Source organism: Phacochoerus africanus, chromosome 4, assembly GCF_016906955.1.
Source record: "Phacochoerus africanus isolate WHEZ1 chromosome 4, ROS_Pafr_v1, whole genome shotgun sequence".
Classification (NCBI taxonomy): domain Eukaryota; kingdom Metazoa; phylum Chordata; class Mammalia; order Artiodactyla; family Suidae; genus Phacochoerus; species Phacochoerus africanus.
In genome coordinates this window covers 84,432,379-84,459,967 of record NC_062547.1, presented here as the reverse complement: position 1 = coordinate 84,459,967, position 27,589 = coordinate 84,432,379, and the positions used below count along the sequence as shown (strand labels likewise).

Sequence of the window (27,589 nt, the reverse complement as noted above, 5' to 3'; positions counted from 1 at the left end):
CTTATGCTAGTGTCAGTGATAATAGTGACAGTTTTTTTGAAACTTGGGAAATAGATCGTGTCTCAAACAAGCTGCCCAGTAATCACTGCCATGTTTGTAAAGTATTAGCTGAGTGGGGAAGAGTTCAGAGCCAGAGAACTAGGGTAGAGATGAGAGTCTCCTAAGTGATCTCTTTTTTTCCTGACCAAGTTATCCTTTAATGCCTAATGCCTCTTGCTAAATGTTTCAGTAGTGCCCTTATCTCCAGGACTGAATACATACTCTTTGACTTGAGTCTGATGACCAAGGTCTCTTTGAAATTTGACCTTATGGCATCTGCCTTACCAGCCTGTCACTCCTTGGTCCCTCCATAAATAAATCACCTGAGCCAAGATTTACCCCATGTCACTTACCTTCAAAGGAACTTCTTGAGTTCCCTGGTGGCTCAGTGGGTTAAGGACTCCATGTTGTCACTGCTGTTGCTCTGGTTACTGCTGCTGCACGGGTTCGATCCCTGGCCAGGGAACTTCTGCATGCTGTGGGCACAGCAAAAAAAAAAAAAAAAAAAAAAAAAAAAAAAAATCGTCTGAAAGGAACTTGTCTCTCTCCTCCCTTTAGTCAGCATCCCGAACCTACTTCAGGGTCCCAATATCTGATATTAACTATACTGGGCCCTCATCCTGCACCTCGTCCTCTTCAGTTTTATTGTACTTTCCCCATCATACTTGGATTATGTAACTACTGACATTGCTATTGTATGTAACTATTATTTTGTCTTAGGAAAGAAGTCCTAATTACAATAATTCATTGTGTCAGCCATTCAAAAAGATGGAGGACCTTTAAGGTTCTGTACTAAGGTAACAAGGAAAGACATAGTCCTTGTCTTCAAGAGACCATGGTCTGGGGGAAAATGTGGGCAAGATTCACCACTGAAGTATGGTGGGGGGGGAGTTTTTATTTGTATTTTTTCATCATTTTAGGGGTTTGGGGGGGTCGGAACATGTTTTGATGGAATGTTCAAGATTCTTCAAGGTTTGGATTCTACCAGCCTATGTAGGCTGTGCTAAACGCAAATTAAAAAAGGGCCTTCCTTCAAGAGCTTTCCATTTAAAATTGTGATTATCCAGGCTGTACCAGCAAGCCAGATTCAAGCTTTGGCTCCTTACCAGCGGTGGTGCAGTGTGGGTGAGAGCATGAGAACCTGCTGAAGGAGCTGTGGTCAGAGGTGAGTGGGCTACTCATGCAGACCTGAGTTTACTTTCCTATTAAGAGCCATAAAGGGAGTTCCTCTGCGGCACAGCAGGTTAAGAACCTGGCATTGTCACTGCTGTGGCTCACATGCTGCTGTGACATGGGTTTGATCCCTGGCCCTCAAACTTCCACATGCCATGGGTGTGTCCAAAAAAAAATTTTTTTTAATAAAAATAGAAAAAATAAAAGCAATAAAGGTTTAAGAATGAGGTAGAGTGTTCACAGGCCGTACCCTAGATCAGAAGAGATGAGGCAGGAAGTACACCAAAATTTGATGGTTTTATTGGTAAGAGCCCTGAGGCCACAGCCCTAATCCAGACTTCGAAGTGGGCAGGGAGGTAGAGGCACCTGTTTATCTCCTTTGTGAGCTTCCGGCCAGGAGAGGGTGGGGCAGTGAGGAGTCTTCCATCACATCATTTAGGGTTAACACTCTGGTTTGCTTTATTGTGTCCACTGCATCTAATAACATACAGTGCCTGCTGATCGTGGAGTGGAAACTGAAAGAATTTGCCCTTAACTGTCCCCTGCCCCCACCACATCCACTAAACGGTTTGCCATTTCAAATTTCAAGTGACAGGAAAGCAAAGGCTAGATGACTTATCAACACGTGTTAGATGACTTATCAACACGGCCTAGATGACTGTAGCCATTCTCTTGTGGATTACTTCCTGCCACTTTCTTGCCAGGTTTCCTTGACAAAACACACGAATCACACAAGGTGCCTGTGTTTAACTCACAGGGCCCTCCGGCCTTTTGGCTCACTGCCATCTGGCTTCAGAAGTAACCAATTGAATGGTCCGTTGAATTAGCTTCTTGCCTCTGAGTAATTCTGCTCCAGAGCTCCAGTCCTGGGAGGTTAATATACAGAGCAGTCAAACTGCAGGGCTATAGGGTGGGTAAGATGAAAGTAAGTGAGCGGGGAATGGTATATGCAAACCTCCTTAAAGGTAGGCTATTTTCCCCTTTGGGTCCTCTGAGAGAGAGCAGGGACCAAGAGATAAGAAAGTGAGGGAGGAGTTCCCGTCGTGGCACAGTGGTTAACGAATCCGACTAAGAACCATGAGGTTGCGGGTTCGGTCCCTGCCCTTGCTCAGTGGGTTAACGATCCGGCGTTGCCCTGAGCTGTGGTGTAGGTTGCAGACGCAGCTCGGATCCCGCATTGTTGTGGCTCTGGCGTAGGCCGGTGGCTACAGCTCCGATTCAACCCCTAGCCTGGGAACCTCCATATGCCGCGGGAGCGGCCCAAGAAATAGCAATAACAACAAAAAGACAAAAAAAAAAAAGAAAAGAAAAGAAAGAAAGTGAGGGAAGTAATGGCTAAAAGTGTCTCTTTCTTTAGGACAGTCATTCCAACTTTGTTGGCCTCTCCCTGGGTGTTTGCTGTGTGCTTCTGGATAAACACAGTTTTCTAATACCATTTATTCTTGGTACCATCAGGCACCTCACACTGAAATCCAGAACCAGTAGAGCAGCAACAGAACTGCCCAAGTCCTGGCCCCACCCCAGACCAAGGGAAGGAGAACCCAGGTGAGTGAGCTGCGCGCCCCCCATCGGGGAACCACCAGACTAAAGCACTTGCCTGTCCTACCTCCTAACTCCAGCAGGTGGCGCACAGCTCTGGCCCATTGGCCTAGAGAACAAGTGTCTCACAACTTGACACAAGGGTGCCCACACCTGCCTCAGCAGCTCCCAAACCTGCTCAGGAGGAAAAGGACAAAGTGTGTGTGTGTGTGCGTGCGTGCACACGCGTGCGCGCCCATTGAGCATTGGGGAGGGGTTCCATGCACATCATAATGAAAAGGAAATGTTTTTAAAATGAAGTCTTAAAACCTGTCTTCTCTAGGCTTCCAGTACAGAAGTTATGCATTATTTTTACTAACCAGGCAAAGTTCATTCTTAAAGTCAATTAGAAGGCTAGTTTGAGAAACATCACTCTTAAAAAAAATTCTTACAATGAACTTACTGCCCTTATTTCAATCTCCTGTACTCAGTGGATTTGTATTGATGTGTTTTGCTATTCCGTCTCCTCCTCTGAGTTCAGACCCTTCAAGATGAGATGTTCTCTTTGGGTTGAATTCTTTTATCCTCTCCTAAGGTGAGGAAAAAAATCCTGTGTTGCTACATGCATCTATCTCACTGCTTATCAAATCACCCAAGCAATGAGGGGGTAAAACTCCTGCACAGCCTGCTCCACTCTCGAGGGGGCCAACCAGACAGGGGATCACATGTCATTTGGGAGAAAAATTCGAAATGACTCTCAAGGATCTGAGCCTTGGTTCTCAGGGATTCATACACACCTGTTCTCCTCTAACTATAGCAGAAGTAGAGTCCATAATTGCCAGTAAATAGGAATCAGTTTTTAAGGAGGCCAACCTCAGCTATACTAAGCTGTACTCTCCGCTTCAGCTGATACAGGCTCCGTGCACACCTGCAGTGGCCATGTGGTTTTGGCTGTCCCATCTTGATGACCTCTTCCTCTCAACTGTCACACCCCCAATATCCAAAAGGCGTCCAGTTGAGATGAGAAATCTGAACTCTTCAAATTGTCTAAGCAAGAGTTTTAAGGCATAGAGAACACTGGCCTGCCATTCCTGTTGTAGAGGTGGAGAAGATAACGGATTATGATAAATGGTCACAGGACACCTAGTGTGAATTACAGGTTACCACTCTGGCCAGACTTTCAAAGCTTGCAGGTCTCAGGTCTATGGCTAATCCAAACAAAAAAGGTTACTGCTTACACTTATCAGTATCAACTTCCTTTTCATAATTTACTGGAACTGGAAGAAAGGTATAACAAAATGTATACAATTTAGTAATTGTACAAAACATTAGTTTAGCAAGATGGTATTGGTTACAGTCACCAAAATGAAGACTCAACATACATTTCACAGCCACTTCCATGAAAAATTCAGATAAATAAAAAGTCACTGGAAAAAGACACAATTGAAGCAATTTAAACTTGACCTACAACAGAAAAGGCCAGTCTTCCCCAACAATAATGCAGACAGAGTCACTCAGAGGCTCTCCTGCTGCCAGGGCATTACTGGAATGTGTCTCAGAGTCCATCTTCTACGGAGCCATCAGCTTTCCAAGACCAACACTTGAAGCATCAGATGTAATACAAAATAAGGAGTTCTTTATTATTTATACAAAAGTACATTTTAAAAAATTAAGATTCACCAACTCTGCTGACCCCCTGAGGAAGCTTTTATGGGTCCATCAAAGAGCCCTGTGTGAATGTTTCAGTCGCCAACCTCCTGGCCGCAGGACAAGGGACACTCCCTCTGTGGCCATTCACGCGGCACCTTCACTGGCTCGGAAAGCTCACGCTCCTTTTCACTAGGCTTGACAAAGCAAACCAGGGTGTCCTGGACAACATTAAGAACAATTATCTTCTCAGGACCAACCTTTAAGTATTTTACCAGTATGTCAGTTGATTTTTATTTCTTCAACACTTTCAATAAATTCCTGGCACAAGAAGCTTTATTACAACATATACAGATTTCACACAGGCCTTTACCAAAAACTATCTAGATTTTTCAGCTAAATTAAGTATCTTTTAAGAAACTGGGAGTTCCCTTGTGGCACAGTGGGTTAAGGAGCCAGCGTTACCGCAGCTGTGGCACAGGCCACAACTACGGCGCTGGTTCAATCCCTGGCCCGGGAACGTGCACATGCCGAGGGTGCGGCCAAAAAAAAAAAAAAAAGTTGGCTTTGCAAAGTGGTAATTTTCTTCCAAACCTGTGTTTTCCACCTGCTGAGTTCCAAGAGAGGTCATAGACTTGTATATCATTGATAAACAGAGCCACCTTCATCTAAGCAATATTAAGAGCTCTTGGATCTTTAATAAAGAGCACAAAACTCTGCTTCTTAAAGCCTTATATGCTGAAAGATATGGCCAATCTAAACAAACATTTATATTTAGACCAGAGTCCTCTCTGAACAAATAACCTGCAGAGATAAATGCAGTGATTTGTTTTCTTGAAAGAGAACTATTTAGCACTGCTTAGTAGCACATTATTCTGTAATCCAGGGATAAGGGCAATTCTTCTCTTGAAGAAAGCAGGCCCCCTTCTGAAGAATCACATTGGCTATCCCCCCCAAAATCAAAACAGACCAGCACCAAATGAAGTATTAGTTTACAAAAAAATAAACTTAGCTCTTATTTCTTAAAGTTCTACAACCCAGACTTAATAAATTAACTATGAAATCAGGAGTTTTATCAGCTACAATATAATTTAAAAATCCATTTTCAACCCAGGGTTGGGGGTTGAGGGGTGTGGACAGGAGGAGGGTTCAATCTCACACTGATCACCATGAACTCCATGAATTTCATCACAAGAAAACACTCTTTTCCAGCTGTATTCTCTTGCAGAAGTGTGCGGTCGATTACCACTGTGATGCTCTAAAGGCAGAGTATCCATGTTGAGGACTTTCCAAAGAGCACAGCATGTAAGGCATGTAAACTGTGTTCAGATCTGAGGAATCTGCGTGGAAAGAAGAACCTCAGACTTTCCGAAAGAGTCAGAAACCAAGCAGTCGTCTCACTGATCACGACTATTCATCCTCAACAAGACACTGCATTGAGCTTTTTTAATTCACAGATTTTTATGTCAATCCTTTAGAACCCAAAGCCCGTGTTTCCGTTCAGAACTGTCAGCCTATTCAAGCTGCCTTCTTAGTGCAAGTTCCTTGGAGGTCTTGTAAATTTATCTTTGACCTACAGCAGAAAAAGACAAAGTAGGGATATACAAAATGTCAGGAATGCAGAATTTTAAGTTGGGACTTGTATCTGTGAAGGAGGTTTTTATACTACATAAGTATAGGGAAAACGTGCCAAAAAAGTCTTGAAGGCTTACCTGTTGTGAATCATGTGACTTCTGACGAGATGTCCAGCTGCCAAAGCTGCCATTAGGGACAACTCCCCAGCCATCACTGTACCGCACACAATTCGGGCGAGCTGCCGGGCGTTTTCCCCAGGATTGTCTTTGCACGCTCCTTGAACCCCTAGCATCTGCAGCCAGGGACAGACAGGGCAGGGCTCAGCCTTCAAGTTACGGCAACAACTTCCTACTGATGAATTGAAATGAGGGCCACTACAATGGCGTTAGGAGAGAAGCACGCTCCGCTGGAGGGACTACATTTCCAGGTCTGACAATGGATCCACCGCGGTGGACCTGACGTCCACGGCCTGGCTGGCAGTGCCCTCACCCAGAGCAGATGAACACTCGTCTGCTCTCTTAATCTGCTTCCTCAATTTACTAAGCCTGTGCCTGCCCGATGGCTTAGGCTACTGGGAAGCAAGAGAGTGAAAAGATGCCCGATCACAGAGGAGAGTGATCTGTGGATTCAGGTAGAAACACAGAGAATCCCAATGAGTCAGAACTGGGCCTGAGGTCCCTGGAGTCTGGCCCCACAGGTCTTACCTGCAAACAGGCCTGCTGAGGGAGCAGGATGGTCCCCCCGCCCACGGTCCCGATCTCTATGGATGGCATGGTGCAGCTGATGTACAAGTCTTCATTTGTGGGACCACTCGCTTCCATTAAAGTAATACAGTTGGAGCTGCCAACGTTCTGTGCCGCATCCTGAAAAAAACAGAAAGGCAAAATAGAAAACTTCTCTCATTTAGAACGATGAAAGACAAGAGAGGTGGAGGCTGGAGCCCTCACCTGACCGCAGGCAATGTAGATGGCAGTCACGATGTTGGCTGCATGGGCGTTGTAGCCGCCGATGCTCCCGGCCATGGCCGAGCCCACCAGATTTTTGTTAATGTTGACCTCAACCATCGCTTCTGTAGTAGTCTTTAATACCTAGAAAACAGAGGTGTGTGCATTTTATGTCTTCCCCCCGAAGATCAGGAGTGGGTTACCCAGATCTTTCTGCACCTCCAGAAACAAGGGAGTTTAGATGCGGCCCATGTCAGCCCTGTCCTCAGTAAAAAGTATCTGTAAGGGTCGTCCTGCCACCCACAGACCGGGAAGATGTGACAAAACGGTCATCTTTAACACAGCGCTTGCACCCTTACAGTCAACTTTACTTAGAATCCTAATATGCCTTTCCCCCCCACTTTTTAATCCATTGAAAGGTTAACAAAATTAAAAAATTCACCCAATCACTCACTTCTCTGACAACCTTGGCTGGAATGACAGCTTCACACACAACAGACTTTCCTCTTCCCTCTATCCAGTTTACAGCAGCAGGTTTCTTGTCAGTACAATAGTTACCACTGACTGCCAGAATCTGCATTTCAGGGAAATACTCATGAAGTTTCGAAAGGGCTTTCTCTGTACCCTATTAACCAAAAACAAACAAAGAAACCTACGTTAAAACACAGTCAGTTATAAATCAGAGGTTTTATCTGTATCTAATGATAGCAGTACTTCTAAATACAATTACTATAGTTCAGAGAGATTGAGCCCCAAAATAACAGCTGTCTTATTAACCATTACAGTGCCTAATTTCTCAGCCAGGTATAGGTTCCTCATGTTTTTAGATAGGAAAATGAAGTTCTTTGTAGTCACTGATGAATAGTATGATGAGAATATTCTAAAAATACTCAATGAGAATATAATACTCAAATTCATGTCACCCGGGACTAACTCAATCCATGACCCACATGTAATAAGCTCCCTCTTCTATTTATTAAATTGTTACGTGAAAGCCAAAGTTGCAAAGCCTGGTTAAGAGAAGTCAGACATTAAAGTAAATCTTGTGGTTAATGGAAAGGCATTAGGATTTACATAAAATATAAACAAGCCTTCCAATGACTTCCAATTCAATTAATTCAATTCACATCACTTCAAAAATCCAAAACATGCTTTTTGCAATGAAAAAAAAAATTTTTTTTTAGTTGTGGAAAAATACCTGTAACATAGAATATACATTTTCAAGTGTATAGTCCAGTAATATTAAGTACATTCACATCGTATTGGAGTAACCAATCTCCACAACTCTTTGCATCTTGCAATACTCAAAACTCTATAACCATTAAACAACTCCTCATTTCCGTCTGCCCCTAGCAACCACCCTTCTACTTCGTCTCCATGAAGTTAACTAATCGAGGTAACACAGAAATGAGTCATACAGTACTGGTCTTTTTGTGACTAGATTATTTCACTTGGCAAGTGAATGGCAAGGCTCATCCACATTTATGAGCATGTGTCAACCCTTTCTTTTCAGGGTTGAATAACATTCCACTGTATATAGGTACCAAGCTTTATTCATCTGCTGATAGACATTTGGGCTGCTTCTAGTTTTTGGCTGTTGTGCATAATGCTATAAACATGGCTATACAAGCATCTCTTTGAGACCCTACTTGCGATATACCCAAAAGTGGAATTGCGGAATCAAAGTAATTCTATTTTTATTTTTTTCAGGAACTGCTATACTGTTTAATGGCAATTTTTAAAGCTTATACATTTAGTCACTATCCTCTCTTTCCAAGTAGTTCTTATAAACAGGTAAAACACAGGTAAAGAGCAAATATCAGCAGAATAAAATGTAAGCTATATACAATCTTCTTATAAGGAGATACTTAAAATAAAGGAATTATACACACATGAACTTGGCTTCTTAAATATGAGTCCTGAAGTCTCTAGAAAAGGTCAGCTTTCAGGTTTTATAGGAAGTGCTAACCCCTAAATTCTTCCCAGCCCTTCTGAGTAGACCCAGAAATTGTATAATGCTAGGTCTAAATTAAACATGTCAAATACAAACAACATCAATCAACAAATGCCTGATTTATATAAAATGAGTTGCATGAACTAATATTTACCTTTCAATAAAAATCTTTCAGTCAGTCAACTCTTTGAATAAGGAGTGTATATAGATGGTACAAAATTCAAAAGTACAGGAGGAGGGCATATAGTAAAGTGTGAGCCTGCTGCCCTCACCAGGGACAATCGCTCCTGCAAGTTCTGTTAGTCTGTCCATGCTCACCTTCGAAATCATGTTCATCCCCATGGCATCACCTGACCTGGACTGGAAACGGATATAAAGGTTGCGTCCGGCCACACTCATGTGAAGTTTCTGTAGACGAGCAAATCTGTAAACGAAAAAAGCAGACTTCACTATTTTTTTTTTTTTTTAAGAAAATGGAAGTTATCTTAAAATCCAGTTTAGGTGGTTCATTTTATATGCAAGAGAAAGCTCATGAAGATTACTTATTAAATGAATTTTCTTCTTTAATTAAACCTATTAATTGGAATACTACTTCAACTCTGTCTCATTATCACATGTACAAGAAGGGAGGGCTTCAGACAGTAATTTCATCATAAATAAACTTTAAAAGCCCAAATAAAAACAAGCATATAAGCTTGAACTATACTGGGGTTATCATTTGTATTGATTCTACTTCTTTATAAACTTAATGTTCTATATTCAAAGTAAATCTACTATACGAATATTTACTTCTCTCCTGCTTGGAAAATACTCTCAGGCAATTCTGCCCCAGAGAAACTCTATGTCAGAACTCTTCTAAGGCAAAGTTACTGCCTAATCAAAGTGAGTCTTGGAAAACCAACACAAACTTACAAGTGCACACTTTTTTTCTAATTCACCTCTATGGAGGTATTCATTTGTACCAATATTTTGCTCCCTCCATCCCAACCAAGCATTCATATTACTCGTTTTGAATGAACAGATTTAAAGCTGATATTTTGTTCTGTCATCTTAAGCAGGCAGTATCTTAACAGTTATGTTAAGCCATCACAGAAGATGGCACTGGTTCTGAAGTGAACACAAACGTACATGTAAACCCACACACACCTGCTGGTGCTGTCGAATGCCTCCTTTATCACTGCAAACCCTTCAGGTGTCTCGAGCCAGGCCTTCACTTCTGCAGAGTCACAAGCACGTGGAAAACGTACCACTGGGCCACGAGTCATGCCATCTGCGAGGATTCGGCTGCTGGCGCCTCCACCAAGCTACAGAGAGTATGTCACAAAAGCACATATTAATCCTGAAAACAGTGCTGGCTCGTCTCAAACGCTGTCTTTGACTGTCCCCAGATCTCCTCTCACTGCCTAGAGTGTACCTTAAAACGGGCAAATGCATAAATGCCAACTTACACCAATTGCTCTGCAGCCTCTATTGGTGCTGGCCACGAGGCAACCTTCTGTTGTTGCCATTGGAACCTGAAATTCTTTTCCATCCAAGCACAGGGGTCCTGCCACTCCAACAGGGATGGGCATATATCCAATAACATTCTCACAGCAAGCGCCCATCACCTAAAAGGAAAGGTCAGGTCCTGAGTGAAAAATCTGCACATAGCAAATAAACAGCCCTTGTCATTAACAACTTTCTTCGAACTTAATCTTTTAGAGTATTTTTCAACCAAATTTTTAATTTACTCTTTACATGTTTTGAAAATACTAAAATCTTGAGTAATGACTACAAGTAACAAGTGGAAAAATTTCTGAATGTTGATAACCTATAGCATAAGTAGAATACAAAATTAGAGTAAAATGGTTTAAAACGAAAAACATTTTATAAAACTATGTAGTTACAAAAGACGAGTCAAGAAAAAGACCAAAAAGCTAAAGACTAAAGCTAGAAAGGAAATGTGCTCAAATCAAGAAAATAACATACCAAGGAGTAATTATAGTCTCTGTAGGGTAGATACTGGAGGGAAGAAGGTTCTGGAAGTTTTTTGGAAAGTAACTGTCGGCGAATAGATACACCTCGTTCATGGGTTTCCATCAAAGTTTCCAATTTGTAAGCTGGGATATGTTTAGCATTGACCAACTGGATGATCTCAGCATCACTAAGGAATTTTGCACCTTTCTAAAGAAATGGAGGGAAAAAAAAAAGGGAAGGGAGTTGATGGAGGGAGATGAAAAAAAAGACTTGAACCATGCTTCATATCATCCATAATAAATAAACCATTTTAATACAAACAGTGCTGTCAGGAGAACTAAAACACAAGTACTTTAAGAAAACGAAAGGAAGTTGGAATTCTAAAGACGATCTGAGTAGAAATAAGAACATCAAAATTAAAGCAAATTCTTTATAAAAATGTGAAAACTAACATTAGACTAAAACACTAAATTTTGCAAGTGACATTAATAAAAGGAAAAAACCTCCCTATTTAAGATTCTGGCACTGGAGTTCCTGTCGTGGCTCAGTGGCTAACAAACCCGACTAGCATCTATGAGGACACGGGTTCGATTCCTAACCTTGCTCAGTGGGTTAAGGATCTGGCGTTGACGTGAGCTGTGGTGTAGGTTGCAGATGCGGCTCAGATCCTGTGTTGCTGTGGCTCTGGTGTAGGCTGGCGGCTATAGCTCCGATTCGACCCCTAGCCCGGGGAACCTCCATATGCCACGGGTGCAGTCCTAAAAAGACAAAAAGACAAGATTCTGGCACCCATCTGTTAGTTTTGTTAACCCTGTATACAGCAAGACAGTTGGTACACATCATAGGAATGAGAGAAAGAATAGTGATAAAGAAAAACAATCTATTCTCACTAATATACACATAAATTGAGAATGAATCAGAGTAAGCAGGTATGGATGGAACATAAGAGTCATCCTAAAACATGAGTGGACTGAAAGAAAACAAGCCTTGTGAGTATCAAGCTTACTTTAAAAAACAAACAAAAAAACCCAAACTCTTCTTCTAGTTCTGAAGTTCATTTCTGTGTTAAAGCCTTCCTAGACCTGAACACACATACAAGAATACAGCAGTTGCTCATCTTACAAGTGTAATAAAGTAGAAAGAATGTTAACTCTTAAGTCAGTAAATCTTGGACTCTTGATCCCAGCTTTACCATTTCCTAGATCGATTACTTTTGGACATATTTAACCCTCCTGGAGCTTTCATTTTCTCATCTGAAAAATGGACATAATTCCACCTGTCTTACAAGATTGTAGGGAATAAATAAGAGCAGTACCTGTACACCATGCCACATGGTGCCTAGAACTTACAGTACTGAGTTGCTATAATTTCCTTCCTTATTTAATTAAAAAAACTCCTTTTCTTACAAAAGATACCAAGCTTGAATTTATTTTCTCACCTCTGCATTTCCAAGTATCTGTAGACATTCTTCATTAGGCCGAGGCTCCGAGGGAATTTGGATCTCAGGTTCCTGCGTCTCTAGTTCCAGCGAAGAATCAAGTGTGGAGTTACCAACCACAAACGTAGGTCTGCTTGAGGTGTCAGTTTCGGCCACCAAGGGTTTTATAACCTCAACTGTTCAAAAGATTAAAAGAAATCTCTTAACACTGAACTAAAGTTTTAAAAAAGACCTCAACTTCTTGACGAATCAACACTGGAAGAATGGAAAATGAGAAGAGTATGAAATCACCTTTTCTTTCTCTGTTTATCCTGGCCTCCTCCTCCACTGTGTGCAATTTCTGGTCATTTCTGACCAGTGTTGGTTCACGTCTACAACAGTCATCTGTGACTTTCTTTTGGGTCACTACCGGAGATGTGATAGGGTTTTTTAATGAGAGTGTAGATTCCGTCTCTGCTTGTTCAAAGAAGATATACTTGACAGCCAGAAGGAGAGCCAAAGTTAGGGTAATAACTTGTTCAATATCCATGCTGATCATTCTAAATAAAAGAGAGCAAATTAAAATGTTATTACTCAGAAATATAAAAGGCACAACTTAAACTTTCAGGAGCATAGAGTGTTACGATTAATATACAACAGTAGGGCTCAAGGAACTTACTTAGACAGATAAAACTGCCAGAGGGAAACACTTGGTTCAATTCTCTTGGACACATTTTCATCCAATCCTAACGAAACCTTAGAATTGTCTGCCGTACTGTTTTGAGGAGAAGGATCGGCTATCCAGCGACTGTGCGCGTGAACAAGAACCAAGCCTAGAGACTGAAAGAAAAATTCAAAAATCATGTTTTCTCTGTTTATCAATGAAACCTTGACTTCTCCTCCTTAGCAACTGGATAACCAAACACTATCTCCCTTCCATGACCTTCCCTTACCATGAAAAGAAAGCCCCAGGTTTGCTATGTGACTAATAACAGCCCCACTGAACAGCTGAAAACACTACCCCCCCCCAAGAGGAACAGATCTTCAAAGAGAGATAAAGTGGAGGAACTTGAAAAATCTATTTAGGGGAGAGAGAAAACCAGGGCCCTCCAAGAAATGAGATAGAAAGGAAAAAAAAGGAAGAGGAACATCAGTGAAACAGCCAAAAATTACAGAACGATAAGCTTAGAAAATAAAATTGAAAAGCAGCATATATTGGAACCAAAGATACTGAAAGGAGAATAAAACCATGTAATTACCATAATTATTTTAACTCTCTGAGTAACAGGATTTGGTTTATTTTCTTCCTCTTCTAAAACTCGGGCAAAATGGCTGAGCTGCCAAATTGGACGACCCTCGCGGCTTTCCCGAGAAAGCTACAAAGTAAGTCAGTGTTACGTTAGAAGGTACTGATTTTCTTTAGGTGAACTAATCTAATGAGAAGTGTGACTCTTCTACTAATGCCAGTAGTAGGAACTGCCCTTACCTCTAAAACCAAGGACACACAAGCTGGGAAGAAAGTCATGAACACGAAGTAGTTGGCGAGAACTGACATGCAGCCAAAGCAGCACATAATTTCAAGCTGACGCACCCCTGGTTAAAGAAAAAGTTAACACGTTGATTAGTAAAGAAGTATTTTGTCTTTTTAGGGCCACATCCGCAGCATATGGAGGTTCCCAAGCTGGGGGTCCAATCGGCGTTATAGTGGCCGGCCTACGCCACAGTCACAGCCACACGGGGTCTGAGCTGTGTCTGCAACCTACAGCACAGCTCACAGCAACACCAGATCCTTAACCCACTGAGTGAGGCCAGGGATTGAACCCGCATCCTCATGGATGCTAGTTGGGTTCGTTAACCCCTGAGCCATGACAGAAACTCCCAATATGTATATTTTTGATGGCAACTATATCACAAGGACTTTTCCTCTAGGCAGACGACTATGTGAAAGTATTAGCATATTAAGCTCTTCGCCGACTAGTGGGAAAAAAATTAGGAAGTCAGAGGTGCTGCAAGGCCTAAGTGCACAGAGGAATAACTTCCTCGAGGACAAAGCCTGCATCTTGTCCCGTGTCCCCAGTGTCACACTGCCAGGCAGGGCGGTGTTTAACCCATTTGATCATCCCCTTTTATCAAATGGTAGTACTCTGTTTTGAGGTAGGATATCAAGGACAGGCCACCGTAATGGAGCAAACGTCTCCCACCCCATTTTATTACTGATTCAGTCCCACTCAACAACACAAAAGCACTTCACCCGTGGACCAAGGACTTTGTGTAAAACACTGCCAGTCATGCCATTCCTGATACAATATCATAATAAACATTTCATGTGTACAACAAACTCTAAATTCAGTATAACCTCTATGGTATCTATTGATGCTCTTACAATTTTGGTTCATTTCACTGATCTGAGAAATGATCTAACACAAATGCAAGATCCAAATTAACAAATGTTCCACTACACGATGGTGAAGGTATCATTGGGTGATAGTCTCAGACAGAAAGGAAGAGAGATGGGAAAAGATTACCTAATCCCAATAAGTAAACCTTAATATAAAACATATTTCTGCTGTCATTCATATTAAATATAAAATAAAGATGTTCTGAAATACAAATAACACTTGATTCCCTTTTCCTATAAAAACTAAGTAGAATAACACAAAAAAACCTCAACATTGTATTTCATTTTCTGAATTGTAGTATGTCATTTGATTATATAATAGAAAAAAAGCATACATTTAAAAAACTCCACAGCAATTACTCTAAAATGCAGAAAACCAAGAGAATACAAAATTACAATACCAAAAGCATCCTCCATTTATTTATTTGTTTGTTTGTTTTTCTTTTTAGGACCACCCCTGTGGCATATGGAGGTTCCCAGGATAGGGACCAAATGGGATCTGTAGCTGCCAGCCTACGCCATAGCCACAGCAAAGCGGGATCTTTAACCCACTGAGCGAAGCCAGGGATCAAACCTGCATCCTCATGAATACTAGTCAGATTCGTTTCTGCCAAAGCATGACAGGAACTCCCTGCAACCTCCATTTAAATAGTAGCCAACTTGCTCAGTGGGTTAACGATCCAGCGTTGCCGTGAGCTGTGGTGTAGGTTGCGGACGCGGCTCGGATCCCGCGTTGCTGTGGCTATGGCTCTGATTCGACCCCTAGCCTGGGAACCTCCATATGCCGCAGGGGCGGCCCAAGAAAGAGCAAAAAAGATAAAAATAAATAAATAAATAAATAGTAGCCAAATATAATCTTTTCAAATTTGAGACCACTGAAATCACAAACCACACCTGACCAATGCTTTTACCACCTGGCTCTCTACCCTTTCCCAACAGTAACTACCGTTGTTGTTATAGGTTCTCCAGGCATTCTTCTTTTCTCTGTCCCCAGATAGTCTCTCTGCGCCACTTCAGCACTATAAGCAGACAGCACCAATCTACATACTTCCAAGAAGTAAAGACTTTTTCCTTTTTTTACTGGCTTTCCAAACAGTTGCTTTCTACCCTAGGCCAAATTCCTAATTTTACCATTTCTGTACAGCTGTAAATGTTTTGTCCAATGACAAAACTAATCACTTCCTTTCTCCACTGTTCTGACTTGTCATAACCAAACTCACCATCCTACCTTCTACATCAGTTTCCAATGAATAATCCTTGGTTTCACGGCCCACTACCAGTTCCGAGCTAATCTTCTCATCTTGTATATACTTTTCTGCTTGAATAAAATCATTAGGTATATTTTCACCTGATCAAAAACATTTTTCTTGATTATGGTGGCTGTTACATGACTACGTCTCTGTCAAAACTCTATACCCAGGAGTTCCTACTGTTGCTCAGTGGGTTAAGAACCCCACTGGTATCCACAAGGATGCGGGTTTGATCCTTGGCCTTGCTCAGTGGGTTAAGGATCTGGTGTTGCTGTGAGCTGTGGTAAAGGTCACAGACGCTGCTCAGATCCTGCATGGCTGTGGCACAGGCTGGCAGCTACAGCTCCGATTCGACCCCTCACCTGGGAACTTCCATCTGCCTTGGGTGCGGCCGTTAAAAAAAAAAATTTTTGTTTTTGGTCACATCTGCAGCATGCAGAAGTTCTCAGTCCAGGGATCAAACTCAAGCCACAGTGGTCACAATGCTGAGTCCTTAACCACTAGGCCACCAAAGAAGTCCTAAAAAAATAATTAAAAAAAAAAATCTTTGCTAAATTAATTTTGAATGACAGGTTAAGTAACTGAATAAATAATAAAATTGCCCTCAGAAAGTCAGAAGAAACATTATATACTTAATATACTATCTAGTGAAGAGACCTCAACTAATGACAACCAGCTACTCTCTTAATGTTAGATAACTTACCTCTGAAAGAAGGAAACTTCTTATTGAGGGCCCTAAGAAAGCACCAGGAAATACACTAGAACAGGAGTTAACTAAGCGTGGCCTTCACGAGAAAGCCGTGAAGTCTAAAGTCTAGCCTTAACTGATTAGGAAACCTTGACAAGAGCATCATATAGTCATTCTGGCAAATTTCCACAAGAGGCTGTAATTTTTGTCCTACATAATGGAGTCCTATGTTTGACATTTCACATCTCATTCTCTGCTTTCCAATTAAGAATGAAGAAACGATTGTTGCAGCCAATGCTGGCCAAGTGTGAGGAGGTACTGCATAGTGTCTGATTGTATCTTCCTAATCATTCTATTAGGTGGACCCAACTTAGAGCTGTCCAACTCCTGACTTCTGCTCTGTCTCCTACATGACAATTAAAACACAAGGAAGGAACCAAGTCACTAATTTAATCCAGGCAAAGTAGGAGCTGGAAGGTGCTTTCCAAATGAGCCTGGAATACAAAATTGGTTAAAAACCAAACAAAAAAATAAAACCATCATAAAGTCATCCAAAAAGAGTGGAGCACAGAAAAAGATAGCAAGAGTAAAAATAAACAGTAACCTACCAAGTTTTCACTAAAGCACACAGACAGGAGGTCAAATAGGATTATGTCCACATATTCAAACAATTAAAAAAATTTAAGAGTAATGCCTGGCTTTTAAGACAGAGTGTAAGAATAATTGATACAATCCAATCTTTTTTCTTTTTCTCTTCTTTTGCAAACTTATTTTAAAATGTTAAAAATTGCTTACAAACCTGACATGGTGCCAACTCCAATCACAAGGCATTCTACAAGAGCATCGAGGGTGAATGTGGGACCTAAAATTGCCATTCCACGAGCAATATTCTCCCTTACTTCATCCTAAAACACAGGCCAAATATATCAATGAGGGCAAGGTACAAAATAAATTTTTAAAATGTTAGAGAGCATCCCACGGCTTCTACTAAATCTAATTTACTATATTAAGAATAAAATACACAATATGTTAAGATTAACAGGCATTCCAGATACAAGGGATGCTAATAATTTGGAGGAATAAAAAAAGAAGAACATGCACTGATCTCCCCATCCACTGAACGAAAGTTCTTCGGAAGATTCCTTTGGGGTGGGACATTAATCCTGCCATTTAAATACCACACAAGTAAATCCTCCAACATTTTATACTTTTGCTACCATTGAAATAAGTGCTTAGTTGCAAATTTTTTGATATCATGTTAGTAATATGAAACCCAAGTATCCTTGTCAAAATGCTCCAATCATCATACTCGTCAAATACATAATCAGGACAGAAGTATATGAAAGTTTATCCTCAGATACTCTATTATTTTAAAATGTTAGGTTCTTTAAAGTGGCTAATGAACACCAAGATAAAATTTTAGATGGGCAATAATGCCAGTGTTCATTCAAGGGGTTCAGAAGTCAGTCTACCCTGAGAGTCTTCCATTACATCCTTCCTGTTCTCTGATAGGTTGCACTAGGTAGATACTCTAAGTTACTCAAAAGACGTGTTACCTTAGGTTCTGAAATCTTCAAGAAGGAAAATGGGGAAGATTCCAAATTCTAAAAGATGTGGAATTACAATTGAGTTGTTAGATAAGTCGGACAGTTCCTAGGGTATTTGGGGAGACCCGTCTTAGGACGTGACCAAATTGTGGGCAACTCCTAAATCTTGGATTGTGAAGAAACTCTACTTATCCTTCCAATTAATGTCAACAATCTGAAAAAAAAGAATACAACTGACATTCATGTCTTATAAATAATACCTGTGAGTTGGAGCTGAGGGCAAACTTTGCCAGTGCACTTGCTCTGGAAAGGTCAATCAAAAGTAGGAAAAAGGGCAGAGCTTCACTAGAAAAAAAGAAAAAGAAAACAAGATGATCAGGTATGTTTAACAAAACAAAAAAAATGTCACTTAAAAAATTCCTTTCTAAAACAAAACCCCGCCCCATCCCATAGGCTGTATGAGCTCTGGCATGTGTATCTTTCTGCAGACCAAGAAGTACACCCTATACTCCTTCGACATCCTCAAAGCTAAATATATTAGATGCTCAAAATATTTACAAATATTTTTAATGTAAAAAGTTAAATATATATACACAGAAACACCTTTTGATAATTTTATAGCAAAAATATCATCCTTAGGAAAAAAATGCGTCCACGTGAATTAAATGTAGGAAAAAGTGAAGTTACAGGTATCCCCTCCTTTTTGAAAGTTTGTTTTATGCCCCTTCACCTTTATGAAGGACTTATATTAGTACCTGTTTTCTCTAACCAAAAGGAATTTAAAGAGAATTTTCAATTTTACCAAAAAAAAAGGTGAAAAGTAAAAATGGCATCCAGTGTTTCTTTTACAGGGAGCTGTCACAGAAGCAGTGGGCACCTGGAGCAGAGAAGCAAGAGTGTCACCGCTCAGGACCACATTCAGCATCTCAGCACCAAGCCGCCAGAGCTTTGAACTGTGTCTCTGAGTGCCTGTGCTTTTTGTGCATCCACTAGCAAGATGTGTCCTAAGGTACTTGCTTCTTCACTTAAAAAAGGTTTCATAGGAAAGCTGTACTTTCAGAGAGTAGTGGAAACCAGCAGACTATATACAATTTTTTTTTCCATTAATTACTACTTGTGGAAGGATAAACAACCTTTCAGGAAAGTTAAATGCCAATAAAAGCCCTAAAAGCCTACATAGCCATTGTTTTCACTCCTAGGAATGCATCCTAAGAAAATCACTAAATACAAACAGAAATTTAGCTACAAAGACATTTATCACAGTCTTGTTATTAATGGAGGAAATTAATTAAGCTAACAGTCCAATCTAGAGGAGTAAGTAAATGAACTACAATATAATCCTACAGGGGAACACTAGAGAGCTATTAAAAATAACTTAGTTTAGCCTTAAGAACATGCGAAGATGCTGATAAACTATTATTAAGTATACAAGTTATAAAGTAGTATAGGGTATGATCTTAAAAGTTTTTAAGTATAAAAAAGTGGGAAGAATTCCCACTGTGGTGCAATGGGATCAGTGGTGTCTCAGGAGCATTGGGTCGCAGGTTCACTCCCCAGCTGCCAAAGCATAAATATACTTTCTTTCAAAATATATTGAAGGAGTTCCTGCTGTGGCACAGTGGGTTAAGGATCTGGTGTTGCCACAGCTGTGGCTTAGGTCACAACTATGGCTCAGATCTGATCCCTGACCTGGGAACTCCAAATGCTGTGGGACAGCCAAAAATGAAAAAAAAAAAAAAAAGTGGGAAGGATATATACCAAAATGTTAACAGGTATTAAAATTAGCTAGATAATTACATGAAAATTTTCCCTATATGTCTATAAACTTTTGATAATTTATTACAATACTTTATAATACAGAGAAGAAAAGCTCTTAACAATATATTTTATTTATTTATTTATTTTTGTATGGCCACACCCATGACACATGGAAGTTCCTGGGCCAGGGACTGAATACAAGCTGCAGCTGCGACCTATGCCATAGCTGCAACTTATACTAGATCCTTTAAACCACTGCACCGGGCTGAGGATTGAACATGCACCTCTGGAATGACTCAAGCTGCTACAAATCAGATCCTTAACCCACTGTGGCACAGGAGGAATTCCTTCAATATATTTTGAAAGAAAGTATATTTATGCTTTAGGAATTCTCTTGTGGTGCAGGTTAGGGATCCAGTGTTGTCACTGCAGCAGCTTGGGTTGCTGCTGCAGTGCAGGTTTGATCCCTGGCCTGGGAACTTCCACAGGCTGCAGACAAGGCCGAAAAAAAAAAAGCATATTTTGCTTACTACTTACTTCAAGCCTGTCAATTCTTTATCTAGGAAATGGATAACAACTGTACTGAATACAAAACTTGAGAAAATTGTGAAGAGGCCGGCAATACCTAAAATGACAAAATTCAACACACTGAAAAAACTTCATCTTTTATTACACACATAATAACATACAGTTGTATATAATACTCTGAAAGTAATATTATTTTCTCCAGATTATTAAGGTCTCAGAAATAGCAGAATGTCTAATTCAAATAAAAAGAAATGAACTACTGAATGCAGGCAGCATACTTTAAGCAACACACACATTTCTACTCGGGTGATTTAAACAGGTCAATTTCCATAGCAAATCAAAAATTTGATAGCATATCAAGACATGAACGTATAAAATGATTACCCAAAATATATTTTGATCCAAGTTGACGTAAATTCTGAAACTGGAAGTAAATATACAGGATTGCTATGCATCGTGTTATTGTCAGAATTATGATGTCACTGCTCAAAACATCCTTTGGAGAAAGATAGAAAAGAAAAATCCCAATCAAAGATAAGTTCTACTTGGTATACATCATTAGTTTAAATATCATCATGATAATAATAGAAATTTAGGTGCAAGCCCAACAAAATATTAAAATGCAAATCAAAAGTTAACTCCCAATTTTTAAACAACCTAATGTTTAAGCCAATCATTTTTCACTGTTAATAGCTATCATGAAAAGTGTCCATTACGCTATCACAGGCAAAAAGAAAAGTATTTCCAGGAGTTCCTGTCGTGGCGCAGTGGTTAACGAATCCAACTAGGAACCATGAGGTTGCGGGTTCGATCCCTGCCCTTGCTCAGTGGGTTAACGATCCGGCGTTGCCGTGAGCTGTGGTATAGGTTGCAGACGTGGCTCGGATCCAGCATTGCTGTGGCTCTGGTGTAGGCTGGTGGCTACAGCTCCGATTCGACCCCTAGCCCGGGAACCTCCATATGCCACGGGACCGGCCCAAAGAAATAGCAAAAAGACAAAAAAAAAAAAAGAAAAGTATTTCCAGTGCATTTCCATACTACATAAGTAAATGAAAATGTGAGGTAAGTTTATGAATACTGAACTAAAAATTTTACTCTTAAAATTTTTGATTATATTGTCTCTAAAAGGAGCTACTCTTTATTTTTTTTTTTTGTCATCTAAAATGTTTATTTATTTATTTATTTATTTTATTTTATTTTCCCACTGTACAGCAAGGGGATCAAGTTATCCTTACATGTATACATTACAATTACATTTTTTTCCCCCACCCTTTGTTCTGTTGCAACATGAGTATCTAGACAAAGTTCTCAATGCTACTCAGCAGGATCTCCTTGTAAATCTATTCTAAGTTGCATCTGATAACCCCAAGCTCCCGGTCCCTCCCACTCCCTCCCCCTCCCATCAGGCAGGCACAAGTCTTTTCTCCAAGTCCACGATTTTCTTTTCTGAGGAGATGTTCATTTGAAAACACTCTCTGACATCAACATCATGAATATTTTCTCAGGTCAGTCTCCCAAAGCAATACAAATTAGAGCAAAAATAAACCAATGGGACCTAATCAAACTGAAAAGCTTTTGCACAGCAAAGGAAACCAAAAAGAAAACAAAAAGACAACTTTCAGAATGGGAGAAAATAGTTTCAAATGATGCAACCGACAAGGGCTTAATCTCTAGAATATATAAACAACTTATACAACCCAACAGCAGAAAAGCCAATCAATCAATGGAAAAATGGGCAAAAGACCTGAAGAGACATTTCTCCAAGGAGATACTCTTTAGACATTAAAAATGTAATTTGCTTTAGTCAGAAATCAAATTAATTTCACAAACCTCTTCAAACTTTGGACATTCATAATTCCAACCACAGATCTTATCGTTACCAGTAAACATGTTCATGGACATCATACAGATGGTCAATGTCACTGTCCCCACTATGACTTCCCAGGGATGGGAGGCCACAAAGAGGCCATGCATTCGGAAGAGTCTTGACAACATTGTAGCTTCAGAATTCTTGGATCCTGGAAGGCATATAAGGTATAAACACTTAAATACAGTTTGCTGTATTTTTAGTTGAAGATTTTAAGGAAAGGTGCATTGTAAACCCTGCTTTTGTATGCACTGTCTTGCACATTAAGAATACTATTTGAGGAGTTCCCGTCGTGGCGCAGTGGTTAACGAATCCAACTAGGAACCATGAGGTTGCGGGTTCAATCCCTGCGCTTGCTCAGTGGGTTCACGATCCGGTGTTGCCGTGAGCTGTGGTGTAGGTTGCAGACGCGGCTCGGATCCTGCGTTGCTGTGGCTCTGGCGCAGGCCAGTGGCCACAGCTCCGATTCAACCCCTAGCCTGGGAACCTCCATATGCCGCGGGAGCGGCCCAAGAAATAGCAAAAAGACAAAAAAAAAAAAAAAAGAATACTATTTGAACAAACACTGTAAACCAGCTATCATGGAAAAAGTAAAAGTCATTTAAAAAAGGAATACTGTTTGATAGTATTTGAATAGTATTTGATAGTGTTCCTTATAATTCTGGAAAATAATTCTAAAATTAAGAGGACTTTTTTACTCACAACACTTAAAACCTCTGTTATGCACCAGCAAACAACTTAAAGGCAGCGCTTTCTTACCAGTTGTATGAATTTAAGTATTTAAGATCAAACTAAAGAAATATCTCAGCCCCTGATATTATCTAAGAAAGAGCATTAAAGCAGAAAATAAAAGTGAGAAACAATCATTTTTTTCTGATTACCCTGACATAAAATGCATATCAATACCTTCTTCACTCTTTACATTCTAGTTACACAAAAGACAAATACCAAACAATCTACTTGTTGAGTGCCCTCCTGTAAATCATTATCTTAGTTTATAAAGCTCCTCAAGGGCAGGAGTCCATTACCCTTTCCCATTCCATACCATACCTGGCATAGTATCACTAGCGAAATGATACTTAAGAAACCTTCCTGATGTTGCTGTCACTGGAGGTCTTTTCCCAAACTTTAACAGCTAACAAAAATTTTACAACAGTACCAGAAGAGGATGGCTAGTCAAAGCGGATGTCTCTAGCATTCAAATATTCCCAACAGAACACATGTTATTTTGGTCTAATGACTAAACCACCCCATGTCTGCTGCCTAAATGGTAATGTTGATATTCTGATTTTTTAAAAATCTAAGTCACTGATCTCTAATATAGGAACTTGCAAGCCTTACTTATACTAAAATGAACGCTTATAATAAAGCATGCCAACTACCCAAAAAAATAAGATTTAAAAAGTAACCCCACTAGGAGTTCCCATCATGGCTCAGCGGAAAAGAATCTGACTAGTATCCCTGAGGATGCGAGTTCGATCCCTAACCTCACTCAGTGGGTTAAGGATCTGGCGTTGCTGTGACCTGTGGTGCAGGTTGCAGATGAGCCTCAGATCTGATGTTGCTGTGGCTGTGGCATAGGTCTGCAGCTACGGCTCCGATTTGATCCTTAGCCTGGGAACTTCCATATGCCACATGTGCAGTCCCCCCAACCCCAAAAAAGACAAAAAAAAAAAATTCAAATGAATTTCACATTTATGGTAATGACTAAGAAAGTGATTCATTTATCTGAGAGAAAATAAAAGGCTACAAATAAAGAAAAGAAAACATTAATAAAGGGTTATAGGCAAAAGAAGAGTAGTTTTTAGGATCAAAACCATTGTATCACTCAGTGTTCTCTATTCTCTGCATTTCAGCCACACCAGGCCAAATAGATACCTGGTTTCCAAACCACAGGTTACAACCCTTCATTGGATCAATTATATCATGAAATCAATTGTGTGAGTCAGAACAAACATTTTAAAATAAAATAGGAAAAAAAAATAGCTGTGGGTAAGACATGTGGTATGGCTAGGTATTATTTCTTGAAATGTTACTTCTTACTGTGGGTCTCAATTTTAAAAGGCGGGCAGTCACTGAGATGTATAAATGTGGCAGGCATTTGTTTACTTATGCTTTTTCAACCTTTCTCCCTAGTCCTGTTCCTCATTTCATCTTCTGACACTTTGCATAAATATATATATACACACATACATATATATGGCACTTGCTCAACAAATACCTGCTTAATTAAAAAAAATAAATTCTTAAGCTACAGTAGCATGCATTTTATTGACACACCTTGAAACAAACCTAAAGATGACTTTTTTTAAGGGCACTAGAATATGGATTTAACTCCCCCCCACTTTGAGCCTTCCAGTTCTGTGCATTCAGAGAACCTATTAAAGGGAGATGGTGCGGAGAAGTGAGGCTACATTTTGTATACTATCTTAGAAATTAACGGTAACAAAAAATACTATGTATTAATCAGCAAGGACTTGGACTTAAAGCATTGGAGAATATTAATCTTATCTTAGATGTGGACCCTTCCTCATTTCAACTAAAAGCCCCATAAAAGCCTAGATTTTCATGATAGCCTTCTATCATGAAAACAAAACCCAAATAGAAACACAACAAAACCCTATAAACTAATCCAAATGATCAACTAGCAATGTTCCAGAAAATTAATTAACTAAAAACACATTTTGAAAGTAGGTCAAATTTCTAACACTCCCTTCTTCCAAAACCCTTGTCTCAATTTAGAATATTTCGTCTAATGTATTCACTATTAAAAAGTTAATTCAGTTGGACTAAAATCTGAACTACTAGCAGGAAGGCACCCCAATTTGGTCAAATAGGTTTAGCATTATTAATATATAGTTATATATTAGGGACATTATGTTTTCTCTCAAAAGCTTTAAGGTAGCAGCACTGTCAATTCTGGGACATTTCTTTCTTAGGTGTAAAGTCATCTTTGCAACATTCAGGGAAAGATATACACATGATCCCTTGAACCACCCCCAAACACAGAGCAATAAATACATTTGGAAATACAAAATGAGTAACCAAGTACACAAAGGTGTGTCAAAGTAACCATAACTGCACACAATCTCATTTCTCATGGGTACCCTCCCTAGTTCCCTGTGATTATGCAAAGCATTTAAATGCCATAGAATCTAATCTTCCAACTTCATCAGCAGTTTCAAGTGGCACCAGACGGCTACAGGGACATCCATCTCACACAAATTCAAAAAACAATACTTAGGCCATGCTGCAATAAAAATAAATTTTAGTTTAAAAAAATCAAGCTAGGCAGTGCATGCCTTGCTTATTCAGACTGAAGTATGCTACACATTTCACAGATTATTCAAAAGAATGGATACTTTAAATTGAATCCTCCAACTCTAACCCCATATGGTAGGAAAACCACCTACTATGGCCAAATGCAGAAAAGGATGCCTTGGCATCCCACTCTAATTCATTCCTCCCACTCAGCACTCATTCCAGTGTTTGATTATACACTACCTTACATTGTCCTCAATTAATTGCTGTGTATGTTTTGTCTCTCTGAAGGCAAGAACCATGTCTTATACTGAGTCATTTTAAATTTCAACAGGATCTAGAATTCTTCTGTTCAACCTAGTATCCTAGGGGAAATAAATTCTCTCAGTGGAATCAGGAAACCGGAATCTACACCCAGTTTTATGACATGGAACCTCTTTGTGAGTAAGTCATATTTTTTTTATGCGCTTAAGAAGATAGTGCTCCAGAGTTCTTTGACAAAGACAAGTATTAAGTGAGCCATATGAAACTGCTATTTTTGCAGGGGGAAAATGGACACATTTCAAACATCAGGAATTTCATATGGTCAACCTAAACAGATACTGATCTAAGTGGTTATTGATCCATGATATAGATCACGCAAGAATAAAAAGAACACATGCATACATGTGCACATGCGCACACTATCTTGAAATGCTCATGCCACCTCAACAGTTTTCACATGTTAATGATGTAATCTTTGCACATTTTTTAGTTTTCATATTACTAACTCCCATTTTTCTTTACTGCCAAGTTTATCACTAAATGGAAAGACACTACCACAAAGGAGGCCCTCAAAATCCAGTCTATCCCCAAAGTACACTCTGGGCCTTTGCTAGATTACCTCTAAATCCTAAAATGTCTTTCACTGCACAGAGAGAAAAATAAATTCACGAGCAAACAAAAAATACATTCTCTACACTGCGGGATCTGAAATTATACAGAATTTATTTAGAATGGCCTGGAAATTAATGTTTCCCATGACTTCTCAGGACCAAGTCTAAGAAAGCATGTCCTCAAATCCGAAAAATCTCAAACGACCATTTAAGATGGAGTACATCAACCTCTTCCTACTGCAAAAATTGTCTGTTCTATTTTTGAACCTCCAAAGTATGTTTATCCTATTCAAAACCAAATATTTCCGGAAAACCTACAAGGTTTGGACTCAAGGAAATCAGCACCAAGGAGACTCTGCCCCTTAAAAAAAAAAAATCCTTTAGGATCCTTTGGTTGAGTCTCTACATTGGGCTCTGCATCCTCTCAATCCGTTTCTCCTGGAAATAACCGGGTGCATGTATGCAGATCTAAGGTTCTTTCAGACTCTGAGCTAGTCAGCATCATTTACGGGAAAAAAAAGGTGCTGACGAACAGGAGCGCCAGGGCGTGAGGCTGGTGTGAACAGCACAGCCTGGGCGTGAACGCCCACACCTGACGGACAAGTCCTTTCCCCGAGATGCGGGCTCGGTTGTCCCGCAGCCCCCAGTATTTCTCGAATCTAGGGAATTCCGAGGTCACCCTGCCTGGCACTCTTTCCGCCTGGCGATCGTGACCGAGCGGCCAGCACCGCCGACTTCGGACAGAGCCGACTAAGCCGGCCACACCCCGCCGGTCTACCGATGGTGACGGCAGCCTCTCGGAGACCTGCCCGCCTCACCCGCTCCGGCCCAGCCTGGCCAACGGGCTCCCCGGCATCGGTGCCGGCCGCGCTCGGCCAGCTGCGCCTCAAGGACGTCTCCTCGCTTTCCCCGCGGGGCCGGGCTCCACTCCGGGCAAACCCACCAGCACAGTTCCCCCCGGGTGTGCAGGAGGTGCCGGCTGCCCCTTCCCAGGGCTGGACGGAGCTCGAAAACCTCCACCAACACGACCCTAATCAGCTCTCACCTACCGCCGCCCCGGCCACCGCCCTCCTCACCTCCTGGTTTCACTAGAGGACACAGACCCGGGAAGCCGGCGCTCCGCCTGTCTCCAGTCAACGGAGACGCGGAGCGGAAGGAACCTTCGGTGTACGCACGCTCGGAACCGGGCGAGTC

General features: G+C 40.6%; 1 protein-coding gene and 1 long non-coding RNA gene across 2 annotated transcripts; one reads left to right on the top strand and one right to left on the bottom strand.

The window, feature by feature from the left end:
* Positions 1-947: 947 nt before the first annotated feature.
* LOC125126095 (uncharacterized) lies at positions 948-19,524 on the top strand. The gene is made up of 3 exons (XR_007134504.1): positions 948-1,204; positions 2,668-2,757; positions 18,958-19,524. It is a non-coding gene; the product is annotated as an uncharacterized LOC125126095 (long non-coding RNA).
* On the bottom strand, positions 4,345-27,589 carry HMGCR (3-hydroxy-3-methylglutaryl-CoA reductase). The gene is made up of 20 exons (XM_047778112.1): positions 27,472-27,589; positions 22,223-22,410; positions 20,777-20,888; positions 20,402-20,489; positions 18,367-18,451; positions 17,359-17,464; positions 13,710-13,816; positions 13,483-13,599; positions 12,903-13,063; positions 12,536-12,783; positions 12,245-12,420; positions 10,819-11,013; positions 10,299-10,457; positions 9,997-10,154; positions 9,169-9,274; positions 7,351-7,521; positions 6,900-7,040; positions 6,657-6,815; positions 6,090-6,244; positions 4,345-5,950 (listed from the first exon to the last, which is right to left on the bottom strand). The coding sequence occupies exons 2-20, from the start codon at positions 22,385-22,387 to the stop codon at positions 5,896-5,898; spliced, it is 2,664 nt and encodes an 887-aa protein (XP_047634068.1). The 5' UTR covers positions 22,388-22,410; positions 27,472-27,589; the 3' UTR covers positions 4,345-5,895.